General features: G+C 42.4%; 1 protein-coding gene across 1 annotated transcript; it reads right to left on the bottom strand.

Annotated features, from left to right (window-relative positions):
- Positions 1–527: 527 nt before the first annotated feature.
- On the bottom strand, positions 528–22,861 carry lpin1b (lipin 1b). Its single transcript, XM_029002172.1, is given in 21 exon segments — positions 528–2,694; positions 3,004–3,107; positions 3,192–3,217; positions 3,220–3,305; positions 3,816–3,968; positions 4,098–4,184; positions 4,258–4,406; positions 5,446–5,584; positions 5,682–5,749; positions 5,832–5,924; positions 8,152–8,221; positions 8,298–8,391; positions 8,581–8,741; positions 8,878–8,971; positions 9,351–9,759; positions 10,008–10,134; positions 10,854–10,952; positions 12,150–12,385; positions 13,790–13,885; positions 14,094–14,294; positions 22,541–22,861. Coding segments are annotated over 21 exon segments (2,724 nt in total). The 5' UTR covers positions 22,610–22,861; the 3' UTR covers positions 528–2,531.
- Between the last annotated feature and the right edge of the window lie 1,221 nt (positions 22,862–24,082).

Genomic DNA, 24,082 nt, shown 5'->3' on the forward strand with positions numbered 1-24,082 from the left:
ACCTAAAGTAGGGGTGGTAGTAGCCTAGTGGGAAACACACTCGCCTTAGAACCAGAAGACCAAGTGGATCCCTGCCTCTGTATATTGATGCTGTCCCTTCATTTGCTTCATCCCAACACAAAGTCCTTAACTGGCCCTTCTACTTCACCCTGGAGAGCCCATCCCAGGACCACAGAATTTATTCTTCCACATTCAGCACTTCTGGAGGTACTTTACTTACATTTACGGCATTTATCAGATGCCCTTAGTAGTGACAGGAACAGTCGCCCTGGAGACACTCAGGGTTAACCCTGAGTGTCTCCAAGGGGGACTGTCCCTGGTTGTATCCTGGATAAGGGCATCTGGTAAATGCTGTAAATGAAAAATGTAAATGTTTCTGTGTGCTGCTCCATGGAGAAGGTTCAGTGTGTCATCTGTTCACGTCATGCTCATATGTATAAGAGTTTTGAAGAACAATTTGTACAATATCTCCATATTTGTTGTAATTTCCCTGAATACCCCCAAACATGAGTCAAATCAGTCACAAAACTTTTCCAACACATTTTTATTGATGTGAATACAGACACGCAGTGTAAAGTGATGGTAACCTGTGTGTTTAACCTTGAAGAATCATACCAAGAATGCGGCGAAAAAACACACGCTTCCGATCTTTCACAGAAAGAATATAGTTTGAGTGATGACTCTAATATACAGAAGGTCATATGCCAGAAATCCATTTAATACAGTCTCATTCAGTACTTTGAAACGTGAACTATCATGAACAAGTTACATATTTTCTTTCTTCAAATACATGTGATGACTCAGCAGTAACCGTAAGAGAATATGCTGATTATCATAGCATAGAAATATGATATGTCCTATTAAAACAAAAATGCCAATAACTACACCAATAACATTAACATAATATACCATTAAAACTAACCATTAATGTGCGAGTCACATGAAAACTCAAATTACACAAAAATCATTTCATTGGCACGTGCTCAACTGAAACTCAAAAAACCCCACGTTAACAACTTAACGATGATCACAGACTCAGTGCAAAGTGGCATCTTGGGCTCATGTCAACTTGAACGTATGGTTGCATGGCTATAGGGAGTCTGATTTTAACTATTTATTTCTCTAAGATGCAGGTCTGTACAGTACTGTGCAAAAGTGTTGGGAAATAGTTCAGAAATGCGCTTTAAAGGGGTTAAAATAATAATTAAAGTACAGCCAAATGAATAATAATTTTATAATGAAGAATCATTTACCTGAGGTGCTAGCATTTATTGCACTGCAGCCAATACCTTCAGATTTGAATTCAGCACTGTGGATGAGATCAGCGATTAGCTGATTGGTCTACTGGTCTACTCATTGGTGCACAAAGAAACATTCACCCAGCGTCCTTCAGAAGGTCTTCAGCATCCAGCCCGGTACATTCATTACACCTAAATTATTTCAATTCAAGTGACACCATTGCCCCAAAAATATTGTCTTCACTTTTATACATTACATTTTATTATATTTCAAAATAAATATTATGTTTTAATTTGTATTGAGGGGGGAGTTGTCTTATATTTGGGTTAATATAGCATTTTGAGACCAAAAAGAATTGAGGTACAATATGAAATGGCCACAAAATGCAACTAAGATTTAACAGCCTTGTAAAAACTAGCTTACTAGTTATTCTAACTCGTAAAACAATAAAAATGTGATGAACTGATACTGAATTTGATCATATTTCATTGTTGCTTAACTGTAAAAATATATAAAATAAATAATTTTTAAAACTATTTGCATTTTAGCTTAAACGGGCTGAGTTTGTGGTCCTAAAGGTATTATTCCTCTTTCACGACCAAATGTCCAAAATCTCAAACTTGCACAAGTAGCAGCCACATTATTTAAGGCTTGCACAATTGAATGCATATTAAATGACAGCTGTACATGTGCATGAATAAAATAAATATGTAAAATCATTATTGTAGCGATAGCTGTTTCTCAGTCTATTAGTAACAGTCGTTTAAGAACTACAAATGTTCTGGCAGATTTAAACATTGTGTCTTTGCCAAGAAACACAATACTTTTACACAAATATATATATATATATATATATATATATATATATATATATATGTGTGTGTGTGTGTGTGTGTGTGTGTGTGTGTGTGTGTGTATATATAGTACAATGGATCTGCTTAAGTACTATGACGTGTTTTGCTGTCAAACCTGCAAGTAGAAGTTCTGTTGTCTACATATTAAATCGGGTGAGGCTGCAGTCATGCTACCGATAGAACATGACAGCACATTGCACTTATTTTCATACCAGCCACACCGATTATCAATCCAGAAGCAGCTCTCTCGGTTCTATAGAATACTTTAGAATACTTAGCAACAATGTGAACAACATACCTCAGACTGGCATCTATAACAAGTGGGCCGTCCAGTCCATGAAGGGCCAGTGTGTGCATGTGATTTCAGGACAACTATGTGTTTATAGGCTGAGCGACACACTGGATCGCCAGTGGATCACGACCCGCCTTCAGCACTGTTCAGCTGCTGTTCTGCAGCTGCACGTCTTGTCCTTCCATCAGGGGGAGCTGTTCTCTCCAGTAGGTGAAGTGGCTGAAGGTGTCACTGCAGGGGAAATCTGAGGTGCTGGAACGCCTGCGCAGAGGGAAGACGTGGTCCACCACCTCACTCAGACGCTCATATCTATCGGCCATAAACAGAGGAGGGTGCGTGGAGTGATTTTCAATTTTCATGAACAGAAATTCACATAGTCACCAAATTACATTTGTGCCATGTTTGGAATGTATGAGATAACTTAAGTGTGTTGATATGATGAGAGTAGCAGAATTTGAGCAGTGGTTTAGTTGACTGATAGGTGAGCTTGTTGACCACTAGATATAGAAAATGGTCAACAAAACCCCCCCCATAACTATTAAATATGTGTTTTTTTTTACACTCGTGCCAGATTTGTCATTTCCTGGAGGGCACACCAGACTGAAACAGGCCACTTACGAGGAGACGTTGGTCTTGGCGTGCTCCTGCACCAGCTCTCCCTTCGGGTTGACGGTGAAGATTCGGTTTAGAGGGACTCCAACCTCCTTGTACGAAAACACATCCTGTTAAAACGATAAAAGTATGAATACAAAAAAAGTACCAATGCAGAGATCTGTGGCTAATTTGTGCTCTATGTTTGCTCTTACCGTCGGCCGGTTACCGAAGGCAGCAAAAAAGGCTCAGAGTTGGAGCTGAAAAGGTGTTTAATGTCCGTCAAACACTCCACCTTAAACTTCTCAGGCTTCTTTTCAATCACCTCCCTGTAACGCCAGATGACCATAGAAAGAGAGTTCCTCCATCAGTTCTTGCCAGGTTATTTCACTACAACATCCCATAAACACATAACAGTGGGAGAAAATGATGGGTGGAACTCAGCAACACCATGTTTAACACTTGTGTGACGTTTGGATCTGTTGTACTTCTTTCGTTGTTTAACAAAAGAAAAAATGTGCAAATGATGATGATTTAAACTTGACTTATTCTGTGCCTTCAAACTAAACAAAGTCCCCCTCCGCTGCACCAGTAAAAATATGTACACCACACTTAAAGGCTTAAAGATGTTCTATAAAGTCCACAATATTTAGCAAATATTGCTACGGTAACACTGGCAACGGAGATGATTGTAATGTGTTCTTGCAGTTATTTTCATGAAATATATGGTAACCGCGGCAACCGTGGCTGTGCAACTGACTTCTTTTCTTATTGAGGTCGGGGTGTTGTTGTTCAGGCGGCCTATTTGTGAGTATGTTGTGTATACGTGTGTGCTGTACCTGTGCAGGGCGGAGAACAGGCTGCTGGGACTCAGCAGCACCGGGCCCTGAGGCAGCATGGTCCCCCTCTCGTTGACCCAGTGCAGGTACCCGCGCGTCATGTCTGCCATGCCGATCGCGCGTGCCGAACAGTAAAGGAACTTATACCCATTTCTGCCCCGAACAAGAAGGGGAAAAAAGTTCAAGCTCTAAACGGAGGTCCTCTCACTCTATACTTAACAAAGAAGTCAGCATTAGCTTCTAGAAGCTTCTAAGCCAATTACTATATATGTTTCTGCTCACTGGCTAACTTTGTGGTAGAGCCGGGCGATGCCCTGGTGTGTCCAGTCCTTGCCGAGTGTGGGCAGGATGTGGCCCAGCGTGTCTGACCTACAAAGGAAAATGTAATTATCCCCGACTTGTAAAACAGGCATCGGTGTAAAATGCCTCAAGCGCAGCCCACCTGGTGATGGTCCCGTCGATGTCGGAGATGATGATTTTATCGTCCCAGTTCCACAGGTAGATGGTGCCCTCGCAGCGGCAGGTACCCTGGTACTGGGTGGTTACGCTGAACACGACATCGTTTGGACCATCCCTCAGCTGTAAACTCTCCTGAAGAACCCGATCGAAGGAAAACTATTAATGTGCTATGTCATAAAATATCGGAATATGCTTATAGATCAGCACATTACATTATTAACTTTTTTCTTGTAACTTTTTTTAGTGCAAGAATTACAAGAACTAACCGTGTCCTGCCTTGTGCCATCATATCTAATCATAGCAGATTTGTTTCTCTGACTGTTATTACATCCTAATCCAAAAATGTTCTTCCTGGCTTTTCATTTTTGTTCTTTGCTGCTGTGGTCTAATTTCAAACATTCCATTCCCTACACATGTAATATTGTTTGTTGCACTTCATGTAAGTCAAAGTGAAGTGATTGTCACACAGTGAAATGTGTCCTCTGCTTTTAACCTTGGTGAGCAGTGGGCAGCCATGACAGGCGCCCGGGGAGCAGTGTGTGGGGACGGCGCTTTGCTCAGTGGCACCTCAGTGGCACCTTGGCGGATCAGGATTCGAACCGGCAACCTTCTGATTACGGGGCCGCTTCCTTAACCGCTAGGCCACCACTGCCCCACATATTTAGTATATTTTGTCAGTTTGTTTCTAGTGTGTTTTAAATTTCATTTGCATACATTGTGTCGTTTATTGCTTTTGGCAATGAACTGTTTTACAGCATATATTGTTTATACAGTCCCGAACCACCAAGGTGCCACTGAGCAAAGCACCGTCCCCACACACTGCTTTCCGGGCGCCTGTCATGGATGCCCACTGCTCACCAAGGGTGATGGTTAAAAGCAGAGGACACATATCATTGCTGTTTCTGATACATTTAAGGCATTTGCTTCTGGTTCATAGGCATCTGACCCACTAGGCTACGACCACCCTGATCAGAGCTATCCTGGGGACATTGGGTGCTCACCGTCCCACCGACGGACCCCACACATCATCCACTCATACATCCATACCTACGGACAATCTAGAGTCACCAACTGATCTAGCGTCCGTTCCTTTGGATAATAAGAGAACCCGGAGGAAACCCACGGCAACTCTTGTAAACTCTGCACACACAACGCCAGAGCCGGGGTTTACCAACTGTTCCGAGGACAGGCGCAGAGTCTTCTTGTAGGACACACCGCCAGTGGTTACCATGGGATCTGATTGGACAGAGGAAGGCCTTTGCTTTGCAGCTGGCGTCTCCTCGTCGCTTGATGAAGAATCTTCTTTCCGCCTGAAACATGTCAAAGCCGTGACGGACGGCCAAAGCCGACACACCAACCCCAGAATTTCCATTCAATATTCAGCATGAAAACTGCAAAAAGCTTCACCTGTTCACAGACGCCATCTTCCCAGGCTGCTCTGGGGTTCCACAGGCTCCATTGTCTGACACTGAATGCTGGGAATGTTGGAACATAGTCATCATTTCACCATAGTGTTAAGTCATTTGTGTTCTGGCTTAACAAAGCCATACAACCTACCGATTTTGTGCTGCTGGCCCGACCACGCCAAGAAAACCACCAACGACTGCCTTTTTTGGGCATCTTTTCCTTCATGATGCTTTCTATGGTGGCCTGGAGGGAAACAAAATGGGTGATCATGAACAAAGGTGATATCTAATACAATAAAACATAAAGGCTTTGGAGGGTTTTTGTGTGCATCTGCTCCACACATACTATTCAACCAACACAAGTGGGGAAACCCGCAAAATGACATGGGTTACATTCAAAAACCAATTACATAGAAGAAAAGAAATAGCTGAAAATGAGGTGTTGGAGTAAATAAAAGAAGGCGGCATGCTGTTTGTTTAGGCGGAGAGCAGTGATGATTGTCAATGCTACAAATCTTCAGTGGCTAGGGCGAATGGCGCGTGAAGCAGTCACTTCTGAGAAGTGCAAACGCGAGACCAGACAGTTTGAGAAGAAGAACAGAGATAAAATGACAAACCACTGTCAGCGTCAACAGGATGCACACAGTGACAACCACGTAATTCATAAACAGTGTGAGGTTAACCAGCTCACATCTGCAGGGGAATCAGCACCTGATACAGGCCTAGGTCTGATTTTTGCTGATGGACCTGATGTTTTCCTGCTAGGTGCTCCAATCAGTTCAAGTCACTGAACCAGAGATGTTAGAAACCCTTTAAAAACCCTAAAAAGAATATGTGGGTGTGTACGTATGTATGTCTATTACCTTGTCCACCATCAACAAAAGTCAGTCATCTGTTTTGCAGAAGTCAGGCAGGAAGTATATTAAGCCAATCATGTTGGTGCACACAAACTAAAATTAGAACATCATGACAAAAACAAAGCTACAGCAAATTTTTCCTAGTGATTCTATTTTATTGCCCATTCAAACTGCTATTGTTTTCTATTTGCTCAGTCACTTCGACAGAGGATGGTTAAAACAGTATTAAGATGTATTAAAACAGATTAAAAAGAACAAAAAATGAACAATTATTGTTTCAATAATAGGCTTTTCAAGACAAAAGTCCACATTTGCTGCCATCTACAGGCATTTTGCAAAGGACTAAAACATTTTATGTTTTGGTCAGATAAAATTGGACTCTCTGAGGGTGTTGAAGTGAAAGTGAAGTGATTGTCATTGTGATACACAGCACATGGTGCATCCTTGGTGAGCAGTGGGCGGCCATGACAGGCGCCCGGGGAGCAGTGTGTGGGGACGGTGCTTAGCTCAGTGGCACCTCAGTGGCACCTCAGTGGCACCTCAGTGGCTCCTTGGTGGCTCAGAATTCGAACCGGCAACCTTCTGATTACTAGGCTGCTTCCTTAACCGCAAGGCCACTACTGCCCAAGACTAGACATTCTGTGGAAATGTGGAATTATACCATAGATCTAAGTGAGAAGCAGATCTTAGTGACCTCACCTCAAAACTGATTTGCTGGAAAGTTGAAAGACAGAGGTAGCTGAGACATAAACAAGGGAACTAACATTCGTCAAACTGCATTGGTCATCATCATCTCAGAAAATGCTTTATGGGAATGGCTTTGAGTAAACAGAGGAACGTGCTTAAATGTTACGGTCAACACGATTGGCTCATCATTTGGGTGAGAAAAAATACCCTGACATTCCTACAGCTTATGAGTAAGGAAACAGAAAAAAAGTGGATAAACCATCAAACCCAGCTACAGTTTCTATCCACACATCACCACACCAAAAACCCATTAAAGGTGCAACATTCAAGATTTTTAAATCCTTCACAAATAACTGTAACCCTGCTTTTTACCAGGTCATCAGTGAATAGATCGTTATGAGATTTCTTCATTTTATCGTTCCAGACGTGAATGGATATTTGGAAATCTTGCACATTGCACCTCTAACAAACCGCCTTTCTGTTTTCTGTCATATTATCTGTCAATTTTGTACCATTGTTTCCTTTAAGTGTTTCATTTTCTGTACATTACTCATTGGAACTCCTTGTTTGAAAGTTTGAAAACTTTTCGTAAGAGATAAAACTGCCATCAACTTCCTTACACGTGATTCTGATTGTTTCAGTGGTACTTACTTTAGCAAAAGTGAAGCATTTCCTCCATTGTACCACCTTGGTGACAATGGAGATTCAGAATAGGGAAAATTGAAATTCAGGTAAAACTGAGGTAAATCCTGTAAATAAACTGATGGTAAATCAGTAAAGGTAACTGGCATTTGTCTTTAGTTTGATCCAATGATCCCCCCAATTCAAATGCCCTGTTCATCTGAATTGGGAAAATCTGTGTCTTATTACTACGTAAACCTTTGGAAAAAAACACAATTCCGAAACGCTCTTGGGTCAGTGGTGTACCTTTGGCAAGGGCTTCTGGAAGGCCTGCATGGCCAGCATCAGTGGGGCTGCTGTGCTCCAGTTGTAATACCTGTAAGGTTGGGGTCAGTTAAGACTCACCGGACTGACATAAATAAAAGAGACTACTGAGAGAAAAAGACTCTTACTTGGGTCCAATCTTCACCACAAGGTTAGGGTCATCAATGATTAAAGGGTTCTCTGCAAACTGCTGGTAGGATATGGCCTTCTCTTGGAACTGTTCTAAAGAAATTAATATGAAAACGAATCCTTCAATAACCTCATAGATCCTTCCAATGTAGTAGTTTCTTTAACAAAGCAACAGCAGTGAAGACCCCCTGATAATCCTTAGTTTGGAAAAAAATTCATGTCTCATATTTAATTCATATATTTGTAATCTGGAATGGAAAGAATCATAAATCACAAAATCACCTGTTATTATTTCCCTATTGTCAGTAAGTCCTCCACACAAAGAGATGGCGATAGAGGGCAGATCTCCCATCTGATCAGAGTAGCTGTCCACCCCACTGTCCATCCCTGAGCTACCCACTGACTGAGGGGACATGCTGACACTGCGAGGGCCACCGCCGTCGCTGTAAAGTAAGGACAAGGTCAAGAGTTGCCTGAGCACAACTCATTCTGACATATCTTAACATTGTTATTTTGTTAACATTTCTGCTGTCTATTATTGTGTGCGTTTGTGTGTGTGTGTGTGATTTCATACTGTACCTTTTAGGAAAGTACAGTGCTGCCACTTCAGGCTCCAGTTCTGTGATGTCGTCCAAGTACACGCCATCAGAGCCAAGATGGCGGCTCCTCTTATCTATAAAGAAAATATTAGATTTTTTCCCACATGTACATATATTTAGTTTGAAGGTAATTTAAGTAAATTAGATTGTAAAGTCACATTTTAGCATAAGAAATCTGTGAATAACCAATAAATTCATAGAACTATCATTATCACAGCCTTGTGATGCATCAACTATGCCTACATGGATTGTAGCCCAAGATCCAGTCAGAGTTTTGGATCAAAATTGGTTATTATTGCTGGTTTCTTTTATCAACTTGGTGTGCTATGATTTGAAAGCAGATATTTCATACTAAATGTTAATTTTGTTGCAAAATATTGAAAAGAGAAAGGAGAAAACTGCTGTTTCGCAGGCCTTGTATGGATTTTGACTATGTATTTTGGGGATTAATACCTTTTCTTTTGGATGGAGAGTCTGTCTTGCTCAGAGGTCGAGGTGCGACACCGTGTCCACGCTCGTCCAAGTCTGAAATCAGACATGCCGCTGTTGCAGCCCCCACTGGCTCCGACTCCATCTTCAAGGGCCCAGTATCAGGGCCCTTGTGCTCCAAACTGATCCTTATTGACTCCAGCTCGGCACTTAAGGCCACAGACTCCACATCCTGGAGTTCTGAGTCTACCTTCATGGGTTCTGACACTGGTCTCACTGGTTCTTTCACTGCTGCAGCGGGGATGAAAAGTCTCAGGGGTGTGGCTGAGGTGTGTTCTCCTTCTGGGATGACCCTGAAGTGGGTGTTGTCCGCAATGGGAATGGACACAGGGCACATGGCAGGAGGGTCAGATTTTGAAGGCAGGAAGGACGGCTAGAGGAGACAAATAACAGAACACAGGAGCGTGAGAATGAATGAATAACTTATTTATAGTCTACTCTGTACAGGAAAGTGAGGGTCAGTATGAGGTCAACCAACAGCTTCTTCTCACCTATACATTTTTAAGTTTCTAGCTGCATTTCAAGAGTACATTCTATGAGCATCTCATAGAATGATTGAGGAAACACAATCAGTTTTTTTTCTGCACAGTTGAGTGCAAACATAACTGGAACCTGTATTACCTTGGCAGCCTGGGGCAGTTCTCCCCAGGCCCAGAGCATGGCTGGGTTCCCCTGTTTCCCAGAGTCAGAGGGTTTGGTCACCAGCTCTGAGTCACTCTTAGGGGAGGATGGCCTGGAGGCGCTGGGGCTGTGCAGAGACAGACAGAGAGATTACAGAAATCTATAATTGTGGATTACAGGTCGTGAGAGGGGGAAAGAGGTGTAGAAAATGAGAAAGAGTGAAAGTTTGGAAGAAAAATTAAGTAAACAAAAGAGATAAGTAGAGGAAAGGGCTGGGCAATATGGAAAAAACTCTCTGTGTGTCATGTACATCTGTGTGTCCATGTGTGTGTGTGCGCATATATGTGTGTGTGTATTTTTATTTTCATGGAAGCAGTGACAGATGGAGATCTGTCATCAGCATAACAGTGAAAACTGAGCCTATGTCTATCAAAAATGTGGCCAACCAGTAGTAGCATATAAAAAGTCAAGAAGAAGGGCCCCAGTACTGAGCCTTGAGGAATGCCTTGCACAACAGAGGCATTGTTTGATTTAAAACTATTAATGATCACGAATTATGGATTATGCGAAAGACAGGCACCGGTGATGGACATTCAATAAGTATTTTGAGCATAGGTGCGTGGTAATAAGGAACTTTCCAATTCTGCCCCCATTTATACACTTACACACTTCTATGTTTTATTACTGTTATCAACTGACAAATCATTTGCATATTCACAACATCCATGTATTAGTGATACTGGATACCATTAAGGGTTCACAACATACAGTTATGGTTAAATTGTTTGTTTTATGACATATGAAAAACTTTTGTTATAGATACGTTACGGATGCATTAGATCTCACCTTTGTATGGGGCTCCAGTCCCCGTCTGATCGAGCATACACAGGGCTGGGTATAAAAGCGCTGCTGGACAAACCACTCATTACGTCCCGTGATGAGATTCTATAACACACAATCACGCATGCATACACAGTGTTATCACAGCATGTATGAACATTTTTCCACCGCTGCTGGGTCCTTTGTTTCACTTTTGTCCTCTAGTGACACTTGTGAGTGATGGCAGCTCTGCTGTTTTATAAGTGCCAAACCTCACATATCAAAATCTTTCATTAGCTCATCCTGCCATGCAGACAGAACGAGCATTGGTGGGAAATCCTTCCCTTTCCTTCTGTGAGAACAGACATCCACATCAGTAACCATGGCGCTGCAGTGCTTTTCAATGAAGCCCTGTCTCTATAACCCAGTTATTCACACTAGAGGGCAGCTGATTAACAGCATTCTCTCCCATTGTGATTCACCGCATCTACTATTTTCAAAGCTCAAACTAGTTTTTTTTTCAGCTAGAAGGACAATTTGCTGATATATGAGGCCAGTATTTAACTCTGATCCTGTTGAATGAACGACATGGAGAATGCCATAAACACTCCATCTGTTTACTGCAGCCTCCCTGTGTTTGTATTTTGCACTGTTGGGACTATTTACATGTAAAGGCTGCCTGCAATGCTAAACAGTACAAACGTGTGTGCACAGAGCTCCTGTGCGAGATAAAGCAGCCTCGGCAGTTACCGCTCTAAAAATAGAAACGTGTGACTGGCCACTATATTTCACTTTCTGCTTCCTGCTGTCACTTCATGCTGAACACAACAACCCCAAGCAGGTCCTCCTTTGTCTTTCCTTCTTTCTTTCTTTCTTTCTTTCTTTCTTTCTTTTTCTTTCTTCCTTTGCCACAGTTTGTGGGAATGAGCTCTGCAGACAACCTGTCACGTGCCGCTGGCCCCGACTGCGTGACCAGCATTCTGTCACTCTGATCTGAAGAGAAACGCAGATGCAGCTCCAGCTCACAGGAAGGGGGGTTGTTGTTGTTGGGCGCCCTAAACTCGAAAGCTGTGTTTAAGACGCATCCTTGGCTGGGATATAGAAAAATACCAGGGGAGTGTGGGGTTCCTGAGCTATTATGTGTGTTATTTGTTGGGTCTGATTTCCAGATTTCTATGGTCGCCTGCGGTTAATGAGGCTGAAGAGGCTGCAAGCTACATTTTAATTCGAGCAGACCTGGCAACTTCTGGAAGGCCCCATCTTGTGTCACCATAGATTGGGGATGAGAAGTGAAAAGATTCTGAGATGTGCTCTGTTCCATACCTGCTGCTGTCAAGATCCTCCCCTTCATTGGAGCTCATGTCGATGAAGAACATGTCCTCATGTTCAGAGTATTCTCCACTCTCATCGCGCTTCATGCTGTCCACTTTGGACTTCCTCCTCCTCTTCCTCCTCTTCTTCCCTGCGCCGCCATCCCCTGAGGTGGATGGGCCCAGGGTCTGGATGGGGGGTCCTTCTGACAAGATGGGTGAAGTGGCCAGGTACGATGGAATCACCTCCTTAAAACGTCATAGGGAGAAAGATGATCAAAATGTCTCAAAAAGCTTGCTGATGTGGTCGTACAGTTTTCAACAAACATGTGGAGAGTCAGTAGCATTAGCTTGCGCTGACATTTTTAAAATGTATTATTTATTAATATTATGTTTACCATTTCTTAATGCATTTACGCCATTTACCAGAGCGACTTACAAGCATAGTAGTGACGGGGACAGTCCCCCTGGAGACACTCAGGGTTAGATGTCTTGCTCAGGGACACGATGGTAGTAAGTGGGGTTTTAACCTGGTTCTAGGCAAAGTAAGACTCGTTCTGATTTAATATAGCCTGCTCTGCTGTTTCCATGGCACAAATCCTTCTCAGTAGGAGCTGGTGAGGTCAGGAACTTCTACATTTCTGCAACTGCAGACTCTGGTTTACACCACCCAGTCCCCGTTTCACACTATGCTGTGCACTGCTGGTAAAACAGAAGTGACGGCAGCCTGAGGAACAAGCAGTTCCTCTCAAACGTCTGTTTTGTTGGGCACAGGTCATTAAGACTAAAAGTGAAATGTGGTGCTACTGTATCAAAACTGGTAGATTATATTCATTTAGTTTGTAAAAAAATATGTAATGTAATTTTTTTTTTACCTCTGTTAAAGGTAAAATTGGTAAAAAAGGTAAAATTAGTGCTTTCTCAGCGTACACACAGACTACCTAACCACAGCCAAAATGGTGAGCAGAGGAGTGAGGCGTGACAGGAAGCGCTGAGGTTAAATGTGAGCACAGCAGCGTGAATCTGGGTCCATTCCACACACAGAGAACTCTTTGTGTTCGCCTCAAGGTAAAGAGCAGCTTCATTGGTCGACAGTCCCTGGAAAGTGTTGCTCCCGTTTGAAATGCGTAAAATTACTGATAATGGAAGCATTTTTATGCAATGATGTACTATGAAAAGTGAAAGTGATTTTTGTCATTGTGATACATAGCCACCACTAGGCCACAACTCCTCCAATATGCAATATGCAATCCAATATGGCTACACATGACCGTGCATCACAGATCAAACTTAAAAGTGATGAGAGAAAGTTTAGAATGAACAGTTTTCAGGTAGTGAAATTGTGATAAATTAGCCAAAACCGTTAATAAATGTCTCTCACATTGTCCATCAGTGAAAATAAGAAATAATAACATCAAAAAGATGCACAAGCTGCACAATCTTTCCTTTTTTCATTTGCTCTGTGCATGAACTCATTATGTCAGCAGAATATCTTGGCTGACTGGCTTCAGACTGTAAACAGCGAACTCTTCCACTCCCGCTGTCCCAGACATGGCCGTATATGGGCGTTCCTGAGAACTCAGGAACTCTCTTCCCACGGGTTCAATAGGACCTACGAGGTAGGTCTTTTTAGATGGCCTCATGTTGCCGTACCTGGTCATTCTCAGTTTCCTTGACGAAAAAAGCCTCTCCGTTTTCGCCCAGCTTCATGTGCAAACTTACAGGTTCCCCATTGATTTCAATGTCCACCTGGTGATGAAGATCCAAAATGTCACGATTTACTGCAAATAACCTTGGATCAAATGCTTCGAAATGAAATTACAATATTGGCCTGATGAAGACGGCCTTTTGCATCCGAAAGCAATTCGAGCCAAACCAGTTCGTATGAAATAGTGCAGTAAAGCATGGTGGGGTCGGACTGTTCCAGGAATAAGACTGGCGTCCCCTTCTCACTCACCACTTTCTCACGCGATCTGAAGACGCCCATTTTACCAAAGCGCACGTGGAACGGAGAGCACTGCAGGCTGCCATCTTTCTGCCGCACAACAATGACGTCGATGCAGCCGGACAGCGTGGCAGGGTTCAGGCCTCGGTAGAGCTCCTTCACCTGCACGAACACCTGCCCCGCCAGCTGACCCACAAAGTTCATGGTCTGACTCTGCAGAGAGAAAAGGAGGCCACGGAACGTCAGTGGAGACGATAACAGGTGTCACCTTTTTTGTTTCTCATCTTCGCATCTTGTCTACAGCAACTTCCAGCGTTACAGGCCAGTTCCTATGGAGCAACATAGGGGGCACTGTTTTCAAGAGCAGCTTTAAAGTCCAATGAGGTAGTAAATGAGAGCGAGTTCTATGCAAGTATCAGCATAATACTGCCGCAGTGGTACAATGGGAGTATTTGTAAGGGTGGAGTTCACACTTTTGTTGGATGTAGGAATGATAGCCTACAAATGTAAAAAATATATTAAATATATTTTAAAAAGATAGAATTGCAGATATGACTTCCTCAAACTCATTTATGTACATGAACATGCATTAAACATGCAATGAAAGGTCTGTGCAGATTTTGTACATAAAGAGTGTTGCAGAGACAAAATAAAAGCATGCCTATTGATGTATACTCTTTTAAGATGTTCTGTGCGCTGTAAGAGGAGCTTTTTCCAGGCCTGCCAAAAGCAAGCAGTAGAAAGTACCTACTTGTCATGGGAAAAGACCAATGGACTGAAACAACATTAAATAAGGTGCTTGCATTTTATATCCAAGTTGAAATATATATAATATGCATATATGTAATACATGGATATTTTTTCAGCATAATAGGAAGGTAAAGCAGTATTTCCACAGCTGATGATCACATATCAGCACAGGCCTTTCAGTTGTCTGGACAAATCGTAAATACCGTATAGCAACTTTCACCAGGGCATCTTCACTGAATGTCAAAGACTCTTCTACCTTCTGCCTAAATTCCACCATAGAAGGCATTTCACAACAGCGTGGCTCTGACCCTGCAATGCGGATCATCTGGTGTGCGCACTAAACATGCCACTCAAGCTTTACTTGACCTTTGACCTTACAGTTAAGCCCTCCCTTGAAGCTCAGACGCCCTTTCTCCACGGATCGGCCTGGATTGCCAAGCAGCTGTCTTCCACTCAGCTGCCCCTCAATGCAACCAAAAGAAGAACTGGGTCTAAGGGTAAAACCTCTGCTCCTCAGCCAATCAGAAGCCCAAGGTTTAATAATGTCAGGTGTGGTTGTCGCTGGGTAAAATAGACGGTGTAAAGACTTGTGTACCCTGACATCTGAGAATGTACTGAACGTACCACAGGGGCTTCTGCCAAGCACCGGGTCAAGCTCAGTGACGTAAACAGATAGGAATGAGGGCATGGGAATGGAAGAGAATGGGGACAGGGACAAACCGATCATCTCAGATATTTAATAAGCCAATCGGGTAAATTCTGAGCACAGGAGGTAAAAACAAAAAGTGGAAAAGGTGGATGATAATACAGTTTAAATACTGCTACTGCTATAAAAGTAATACTACTACTGATAGACTGTCACATTGCACAGTTCTTTATTTCTTCATGCAGGACCATGATATTGTATAAAGTTTGATAATAAATTGGATAAAAGACAAATAACTAATTATAATGACCCTATAATGTAAAATCTGCTCTAATAAAATCTAATACAATATATGATTGTCTGTCATATATGTTGCTTGGTTGGTAAATAATGTGAGTGAGTCCAGTCATGATATTGTTTAAACTTAATGTCAGAGAAATAAAGTAAAAACAATGTGCTAGAAAGTACTGAAGGTGCTAACAGGACTAGTTCTGCATTAGGCTAAGCAGGCTTGTAAACAGATACTGACTCCAACTGAAGACCAATGCCCTGTGAATTCTCTCAAAAGGCGATTGTGTTTCTCTGTAATCTGATTACTGTCCCATATCTACAGTAACTTAAAACGGGTTTACACTAATTAAATTTAAATCCACTGCCCTGCTGAAGTCCTTGACACTTATTCTGAGACCAAACGTTTTATCTAAGACGAACAAATGTTCAAGTGACTACAACACTAGAGTGACTTATATAGTGACTTTAGGGGCAGTGGTGGCCTAACAGTTAAGGAATCTGAAGGTTGCCAATTTGAATCCCGATCTGCCAAGTGCCACTGAGCAAAGCACCGTCCCCACACAGTGCTCCCGGGCGCCTGTCATGGCTGCCCACTGCTCACCAAGGGTGATGGTTAAAAGCAGAGGACACATTTCGTTGTGTCACCGTGTGCTGTGCTACAGTGAATCACAATCACCTCACTTTCACTATATGTATATTTGTTAATGCGCTCGTCAATAATTTCTATATTTCGATTTTACAGCATTTATCAGACACCCTTATACAGAGTGACTTACAATCAGTAGTTACAGGGACAGTCCCCCTGGAGACACTCAGGATTTAGTGAGTGGGTAGTAATGGTAGAAAGTGGGGTTTGAGCCTGTGATGTTCTGGTTCATCGAGTGTGTTACCTACTAGGCTACTACCACCCACTATCAATTTATAACTGAACAATCACTGCACCATGTACGCACAAATAATACAAATTCTTTGAGAGCGTTTGAAGACCGAGGGGGTTATTTTTATCTTAATAGACATTTTCATGCAAGTAGTGTTCAAAGTATATGAAGAGAAACTGAGGAAGAAGGGAGGAGACAATCATTCCTACTGGCTCCTCCCATTTCACCTTTCTTTGCAAAAAAATGAATCTCCTGGGTTTTCAGAAAAAAATAAGCTCATACAAAAACAACAAAGATGGCATGATGATCCACCAACACTAGGTCACAAATCAACATGAATGAAAACAGGGCCCTGATTGAGTGTAATACTACCTCTAATACCTTTTATATGTGATTCACACGTGGATAAAATTCTGACCTTCAGACTCAACCAGGCAACATTTAGCTTTTCAATTGAGACAAGCAGTTTTACGGCATATTTCTGATTTTAAACCATATTTCTGTTTTGTCTGCTTCTTGATAGAAGTGCGCACCAGGGCCTTCCAAAGCTTTATATTACTGTCCTGCTGATTTGCAGAGATCGTTTCTGACACAGTTCTGCTACCATAAAGCCTTGGTCTCCACTAATGTAATAACAAAAGATATTTTTACATAACCCTCATGCCTGCATGGTGCTCCTGGTTGTAACCCCTTTCCCCAAGGTCTCTCAGTGAAACACTGTACCTAGAGATGACCCCTGGAACACCTGCAGAGGACTCCTGCAGGGAGGCATGAAGGCAAGGAATGGGGAAAGTGCTGGATACTGGGGTGTCAGATATTTGTGTGTAATATACAAATATACCCCCTAGGGTACAATGATTGGACCTTAAGGCACATAGATAGACCTTCTTTCAGGGTCAATCGGTAAATACATATGTAGCCTTAATGTACCTTACATGGTAAAACCCCAGTACCAAGATGTTGTCCCCTTAGTGGGGAGGTGGCCCAGCGGCATAACGAAGCATTCCGTAATCGGAAGGTTGGCGGTTCGAACCGCCAAGGTGCCACTGAGCAAAGCACCGTCCCCACACAGTGCTCCCGGGCGCCTGTCATGGCTGCCCACTGCTCACCAAGGGTGATGGTTTAAAGCAGAGGACACATTTCGTTGTGTCACCGTGTGCTTTGCTGCAGTGTTTCACAATGACAATCACTTCACTTTTCACTGAAAAGTGTAATAGTGTACAATACTGTGTAAAAGTACTGTACTGTGACCATGACAAACCAATAACAGCATGTGCAGGGAAGGAGACTCTGTTTTCCTGTTGTTCTCTGAGCAGCAATACAATATTTGGGACACCAGCCCCCATTTCTTGTAGCACATCTCTAAATATATATACATTAACATTATTTCACCTTTTTAATCATTATTATTTGTCAGTTTAACACTGTTGACAAGTTTAGTCACTACTGACTAAAACTTTTGCACAGTACTGTATTTTAAAAAGGAAAGTGATAATAAAGAATGTAACATCACAAACAGGACTTCTTTTGAAAGAAAATGAGAAAGAAATGAGCGTGCTGAGTAAAAAAATCCAAGGTACCAAGGTAACAGACATCTGAATGCCTGACTACAGTACCCTACCATCAAGGAAGCTTCCTTAATATGACTTAAATTTCTTATTTATGCACTTACTTCTACTTTTATGGCATTTATCAGACGCCCTTATCCAGAGCAACTTACAACCAGTAGTTACAGGGACAGTCCCCCCCTGGAGCAACTTAGGGTTAAGTGTCTTGCTCAGGGACACAATGGTAGTAAGTGGGTCTGAACCTGGGTCTTCTGGTTCTTAAACCTTCACGTAGTCACATATGCACTTGAAATATGTGTGTGATGTTAGACACAGGGGGAGCTCTTCTAGGAACTGTCAAAACTGTCAACTCAATTCAAAGGGATGTGTCACACCCACACCCAGGCAAATCGGGTGTCTGGCCACGCCCCTTCAGTTGGCACTTTCGCCCCATCAACTCACCTGTGTCGTGTGTCCTGCCTGGCTACCTGCTGGTGTTCACCAGTGTTTCCTTCGTAACCTTGCCTTGTGCTTCTTGTCCTTGTTTTGTCCTCTATTTGTCGTCCCATGTGACGATGCAGGTGAGAGTCCTAATTTAGAATTAATCTGTCACATCTAATAAATTAACATTAATGTAATATAAACAAACAGGTTACAGCAGGTTTGGTTGATTTACATTACATCAATGCTTAAATAGTAGATGTGGCTAAACCTTTTAAACCTTTTAAAGTTTAGCCAGTGTTCGCTTTTTCAGCAAACCCTGTAGGCTCCTCCCCTTTTTAAACATCATTAAAGTTCGTTTTCTGGTTATAATTACACAGTTTGGTATTTATCTAGGAACAAAGACATGCAGAAGGCTGAACCCAACCAGTTCCCAACCTTCATGGGTCCACCATCAGGTTGGAGTCGCGTTCAGCGGGTGCTGGAGTCCAGTGGAAGCTGTGGCTGTGGAGCATCACTTCATCTGAGGCAGACCTACAGACCTACGGAACCTACAGACCCGACAGAACCTACAGAACCGACAGACCTAGAGACCCTACAGACCTATGGAACCTACAGAACCTACAGACCAACAGCGCCTTCCTGCCCATACTGCAATGAAGGAAATGGCTTAAAACTAAGAGTTCACTGTTAATGACTGCGGTTCTTAGCACAGGAGGTGGGTTTAACGTGGGTTTAAGGCAACACTTCCACTGAACTTTACGAAGAACGTGACGAATAAGGGGGACAAGATCAGAAAATGAAGAATTTTTGAAACAGACCACAGGGGTCAGGTTCACCGAACCAGAGGTCACATTACCCCCCTCCCCACCTAATTCACCACACTCTCCCTCACCCTCATGAAGGAAGCGCGTCCTTGTCCGCGGGAATAATAAGTCCTTGTCCCTGTCAACTAATAACTCAGTCCCAGAAACAGCGAGAGACAAGCGGGGGAAAGCGTCCATACCGTTCCGGCACCGCGTAGACGTCCGCTGCTTGCATCCAGCCCTATGTGCGGCGGGTCACTATGTCGCCATTTACTGTCTGTACATATATACACTGTATATATATTTAATTTTATTGGTCGTGTGTCCTTGCTGTCACCCGACTCGCGGATATTTAAAGCGCCGCTTTAACTATGTCGCGTCGCCGGCGCGAGCGAGCGAGTGACGTCGCCGCCCAGCAGAGCCTTTCGACCAATCGGAGAGCAGCAATCGAAATGACGGGGCGGAGCTGAGAAGCGAGGACTGAAGACACGTCATCGAGTTTTGAGTTGAAAATGTGCAAACGTAATTATTTGCTTGACTTAAAGTCGATTACAAAAAAATAGTTATAGCAATGTTGAATGGGATTTTTTTTTACATTCATTTTAGAACGATTTTTAAGGTCGGTCGTGTTTGGGGACGTTGTAGTTTCCATCTTTGTACTTTGTAACATTTCCCGGCATATAAGGCGGGGTCAGCTGACCACGTCGTCCAATAGCCGCCCTGCATTCTCGTTCGACGTCTGTGTCAGGTATGTGTGGTTTACACTGAGGCTGCAGGTTTCAGACAGCATGATTTGCTGTTTTTTCCATTCATCATTCATTCGTTCTAGGAGCACCAACAACATTAAAATATCACATGCAAATCATTTATAAGCATAGTACCAGCAGTCTCGGTGAAAGATTTAGAAAGTGCTGGATTGACTTAATTGACTGAATTGTCATCATGGACCCCTGACATAAAAAAACACCCCTGTACTTGGCAGCTGAGCAAATAACTTGTCACACTGATGATAACCAGTTGGTGACAGCATGTGTCCACTCCGTATAATATTAATATTGCATCAGATCTCGTTCGCTCTGCCTCAGACTCTTGGGGCCCGTGGGTCCGCTTGGTGGCAGGGTTAAAAGTGATGGGCCACTGAATTGTAGATCGGTGGGTGCGCGCATTCTGCTTTACTTTGGGGTGTGTGAATGGTAGATAAATTTCCATGCCACAATCACGTCAGACAGTGTGCTAAATTAACAAAATCTCTGTTTAAAGGTACAGGGTCCATTTTTGATTGGAAACAAAAGGCATCAAATGGGTCAAATCATCAGTGCAGACATTGTTGATGTTGTAAATGAGTCTGGTAGCTGGAAATGTCTGTTAATGGTGGAATATCTACATTCGTGTAGAGAGGAACAAATGGGGTTCAAATACATCATTGTTTTTAACTTTGTCTGTGATTCTTAATTTTTTTATTAATTCTGTTCAATCCCATTTCATGTTTTATTTTGTGGAAAAACAATGGAATTTCTTAACGACTCTTAAACTGTAGTCCGTGTATGATTTCTACTTAGAATAATATTAGAAGGCCAGAAAAAGCCTTCTTCCAGTAAACTGCATATATTAGAATTTTGACTGTAAATGAACACTATTTTGGTTGTGCTCTGGGTAAATAGAATTTCGACATGTATAGTGATTACTCAAGGAGTGTCTGCAAGAGGTTTTTTTTTTTTTTGGTCCTCCTCCCCACTTCTTCATTAAGTTGTCTGGTCAGTTTGCTGAATCTGTGGAATGTGGCTGCTGACCATAAAGGAATGAGTCGATTCACATCCTTTAAGACCATGAACCAAATGAAAAAAATTCCGCTTTAGTATAACTATGTTACTATATTTTTTTTTGTATGACAGTATGCTTTAAAAGATTTGAGTTCATAAAAAAATATTAAATATATTATTTATATTCTGTAAATATTAACAGAATAAAATGGATAGGTTTTTAATATGCATAAATGCAATGTCTCATCATTATCACCATTGACAAAAGTGAACTTTGCTTATTGATAAATGAAATACTAATAGGTCACAGTTTTTTGTCAAGCAAGTTAAGCACTTTCTAAAAATGGGGATTAGCCTGCATGGCAAATCCAGTCTACGAATGCAGCTTACACTACCTTGGCACATGAGGTTGTAGCTATCAACATTCTTTTTTCACTGGTTTTATTTAAGGGTTTTTTAAACCAAGTATATTTTTAGACAAACAGTTTTAGTTCTGACCTTGAAAAGTCAATTCTTATAGAAAGGAAGTTAAATATTAAAGGAAGTTGTGTTCCTCCTCTGCATCTTTTCTGTTGGTGTAATGCTTGTACTGTCTGTGGTAACATTCTGTTTTGTTTTTCCCTGAAACTTATTCCCCGTGGTGAGCAGTGGGCAGCCATGACAGGTGCCCGGGGAGCAGTGTGAGGGGACAGTGGCACCTCAGTGGCACCTTGGCGGTTCACGAGTTGCTTACAATTCCGCTTCCTTACCTGCTGAGTATTTGTATCGTCCTTGGGTGGGCTCGAACCACCAACCTTTTGGTTAACACCCCGTTTGTGCCACAGAGACATTTGGATGGAGAACCCAGAGGAAGCCTATGCCAGGACAGAGAGAGTTCTTTTATTGTGCTGTATATGCAAGGCGTTTCATGAAATTGTATGAATACTGAAAGATGTAAAATATATTGTTTATTTTTTACATTTTACAGTAGTTTATTTAGGGCCACATGGTGGTAGGTGACATGGAATCCGGGGATCTCCCTGTGTTGGCGCAGGTTTGCTCTGGGTTCTCCAGATTCCTCCCATCATCCAGAGGAATGATAAGAATAGGAATCAGCGACTCTGAATTGTCCATAGGTGTGTATGTTTGTGTGTGTGTGTGTGTGTGTGTGCGCGTCCAGCTGCAATGACCCTGGGTAGAAACAAGCAGTTATGGAAAGCGAGTGAGTGGGTGGTTTATAAAAAAAACAGTATGAGATGCACGTGTTTAGGTCTACAACGCTCAGGTCCTTTGAAGCACCATGCTTTGATCATGACAGGGTCTTCTCATGCCACGTAAATGAGATTTATAGGCTGCATTACCCATGACCAGGTGGAGTCGGTGGCATCCTCGCCCTCTTGGAAGGCCCCCAGGTGCTCTTCTGATATCATAATTCCATTATTGTGTGAAATGAGCAAATGCAGCTTCCTTCAGCAACGGCGATCGCAGGTTCTCAGCCCAATATTTCCATGAATAAATCAATTCCTCTCAAATCCTGTTCCAGTACGAACCAGTACAGTATCCACGAGTTGATTTGTGCAGACGGACAGTTTGTATCCAGCGGATCGGCTCAGAAGGGGCCGCTTGCTGCAGAAGGGTGACGTCTCGGATTGTCACTCTTCTATGTGTGGTATCTGCAGGGGATACTCTGGATGCATGTGAGTGTGCGTGTGTAAGCATCTTACTAAAATTATCAGGTCTCAGTCACAGAAACCTGAGAAGGGCTGAAGTGTATCTCCTCTGAATATAAATCTGCTGACGCCTTAAGTAACGGCGCCCCAGCCGAGAATTTAGGGCAACACATACACAAACACACAGACACAACACCCTCCCGTCCAAAAACATACATTTACAGTATTTATCAGACGGCCTTATCCAGCGTGACTTACAAAATACTTATGACTTACATACTTATGACTTACATACAAAATACATTTAACGCTTTTTTCCGAAATGCATGTGGTCTTGGCTCAACCATACACAAATGTAGCATCTACAGTACAGGCCAAAAGTTTATTCACCTTCTCATTCAATGTTTTTTATTTAATTTCATGACCATTTACGTTGGTAGATTCTCACTGAAGACATAAAAACTATGAATGAACACACGTGGAGTTATGTACAAAAAAAGGTGAAATAATTGAAAACATGTTTTATATTCTAGTTTCTTTGCTCTGATTACTGCTTTACACACTCTTGGCATTCTCTCGATGAGCTTCAAGAGGTCGTCACCTGAAATGGTTTTCCAACAGTCTTGAAGGAGTTCCCAGAGGTGTTTAGCACTTGTTGGGGGTCCAGCTGACCCCAAACCATCTCGACTGGGTTCAGGTCCGGTGACTGTGGAGGCCAGGCCTCCACTTTTTGTTAAGTACATAACTCCACATGTGTTCATTCATAGTTTTGATGCCTTCAGTGAGAATCTACCAACGTAAATGGTCATGAAAATAAAGAAAACACATTGAATGAGAAGGTGTATACAAACTTTTGGCCTGTACTGTACATGCAACTTGATGAGAGACAGCTGCAGGAGAGAGGAAGCTGCTGCACTGTATGATTATTTTGTATGGAAATTGACGTTTGTGGTTATTATTAGGGCAACCTTGGAATTTCAACATTTATAAATGCAAACTTATCCTATTCTTCATATGTGAAATCCAATTTCTGTAATCTGCATGTTTCGGAGCGTAATGAGAGTTAGTATTTCTGAGATTTGGTGGTTTATGTGCGTTCTGTATAAAAGATGCGTGTTGGTAATGCACACTTGAGCCTTCACAGCCTTCACAGCGGACGCAGTGCCCTCTAGTGGCAACGTTTATACCGTGGCACAACACGGAGACTCTTAATTTGTTTTTGTTTTTTTTGTT

This window comes from Denticeps clupeoides, chromosome 14 (assembly GCF_900700375.1).
Source record: "Denticeps clupeoides chromosome 14, fDenClu1.1, whole genome shotgun sequence".
Classification (NCBI taxonomy): domain Eukaryota; kingdom Metazoa; phylum Chordata; class Actinopteri; order Clupeiformes; family Denticipitidae; genus Denticeps; species Denticeps clupeoides.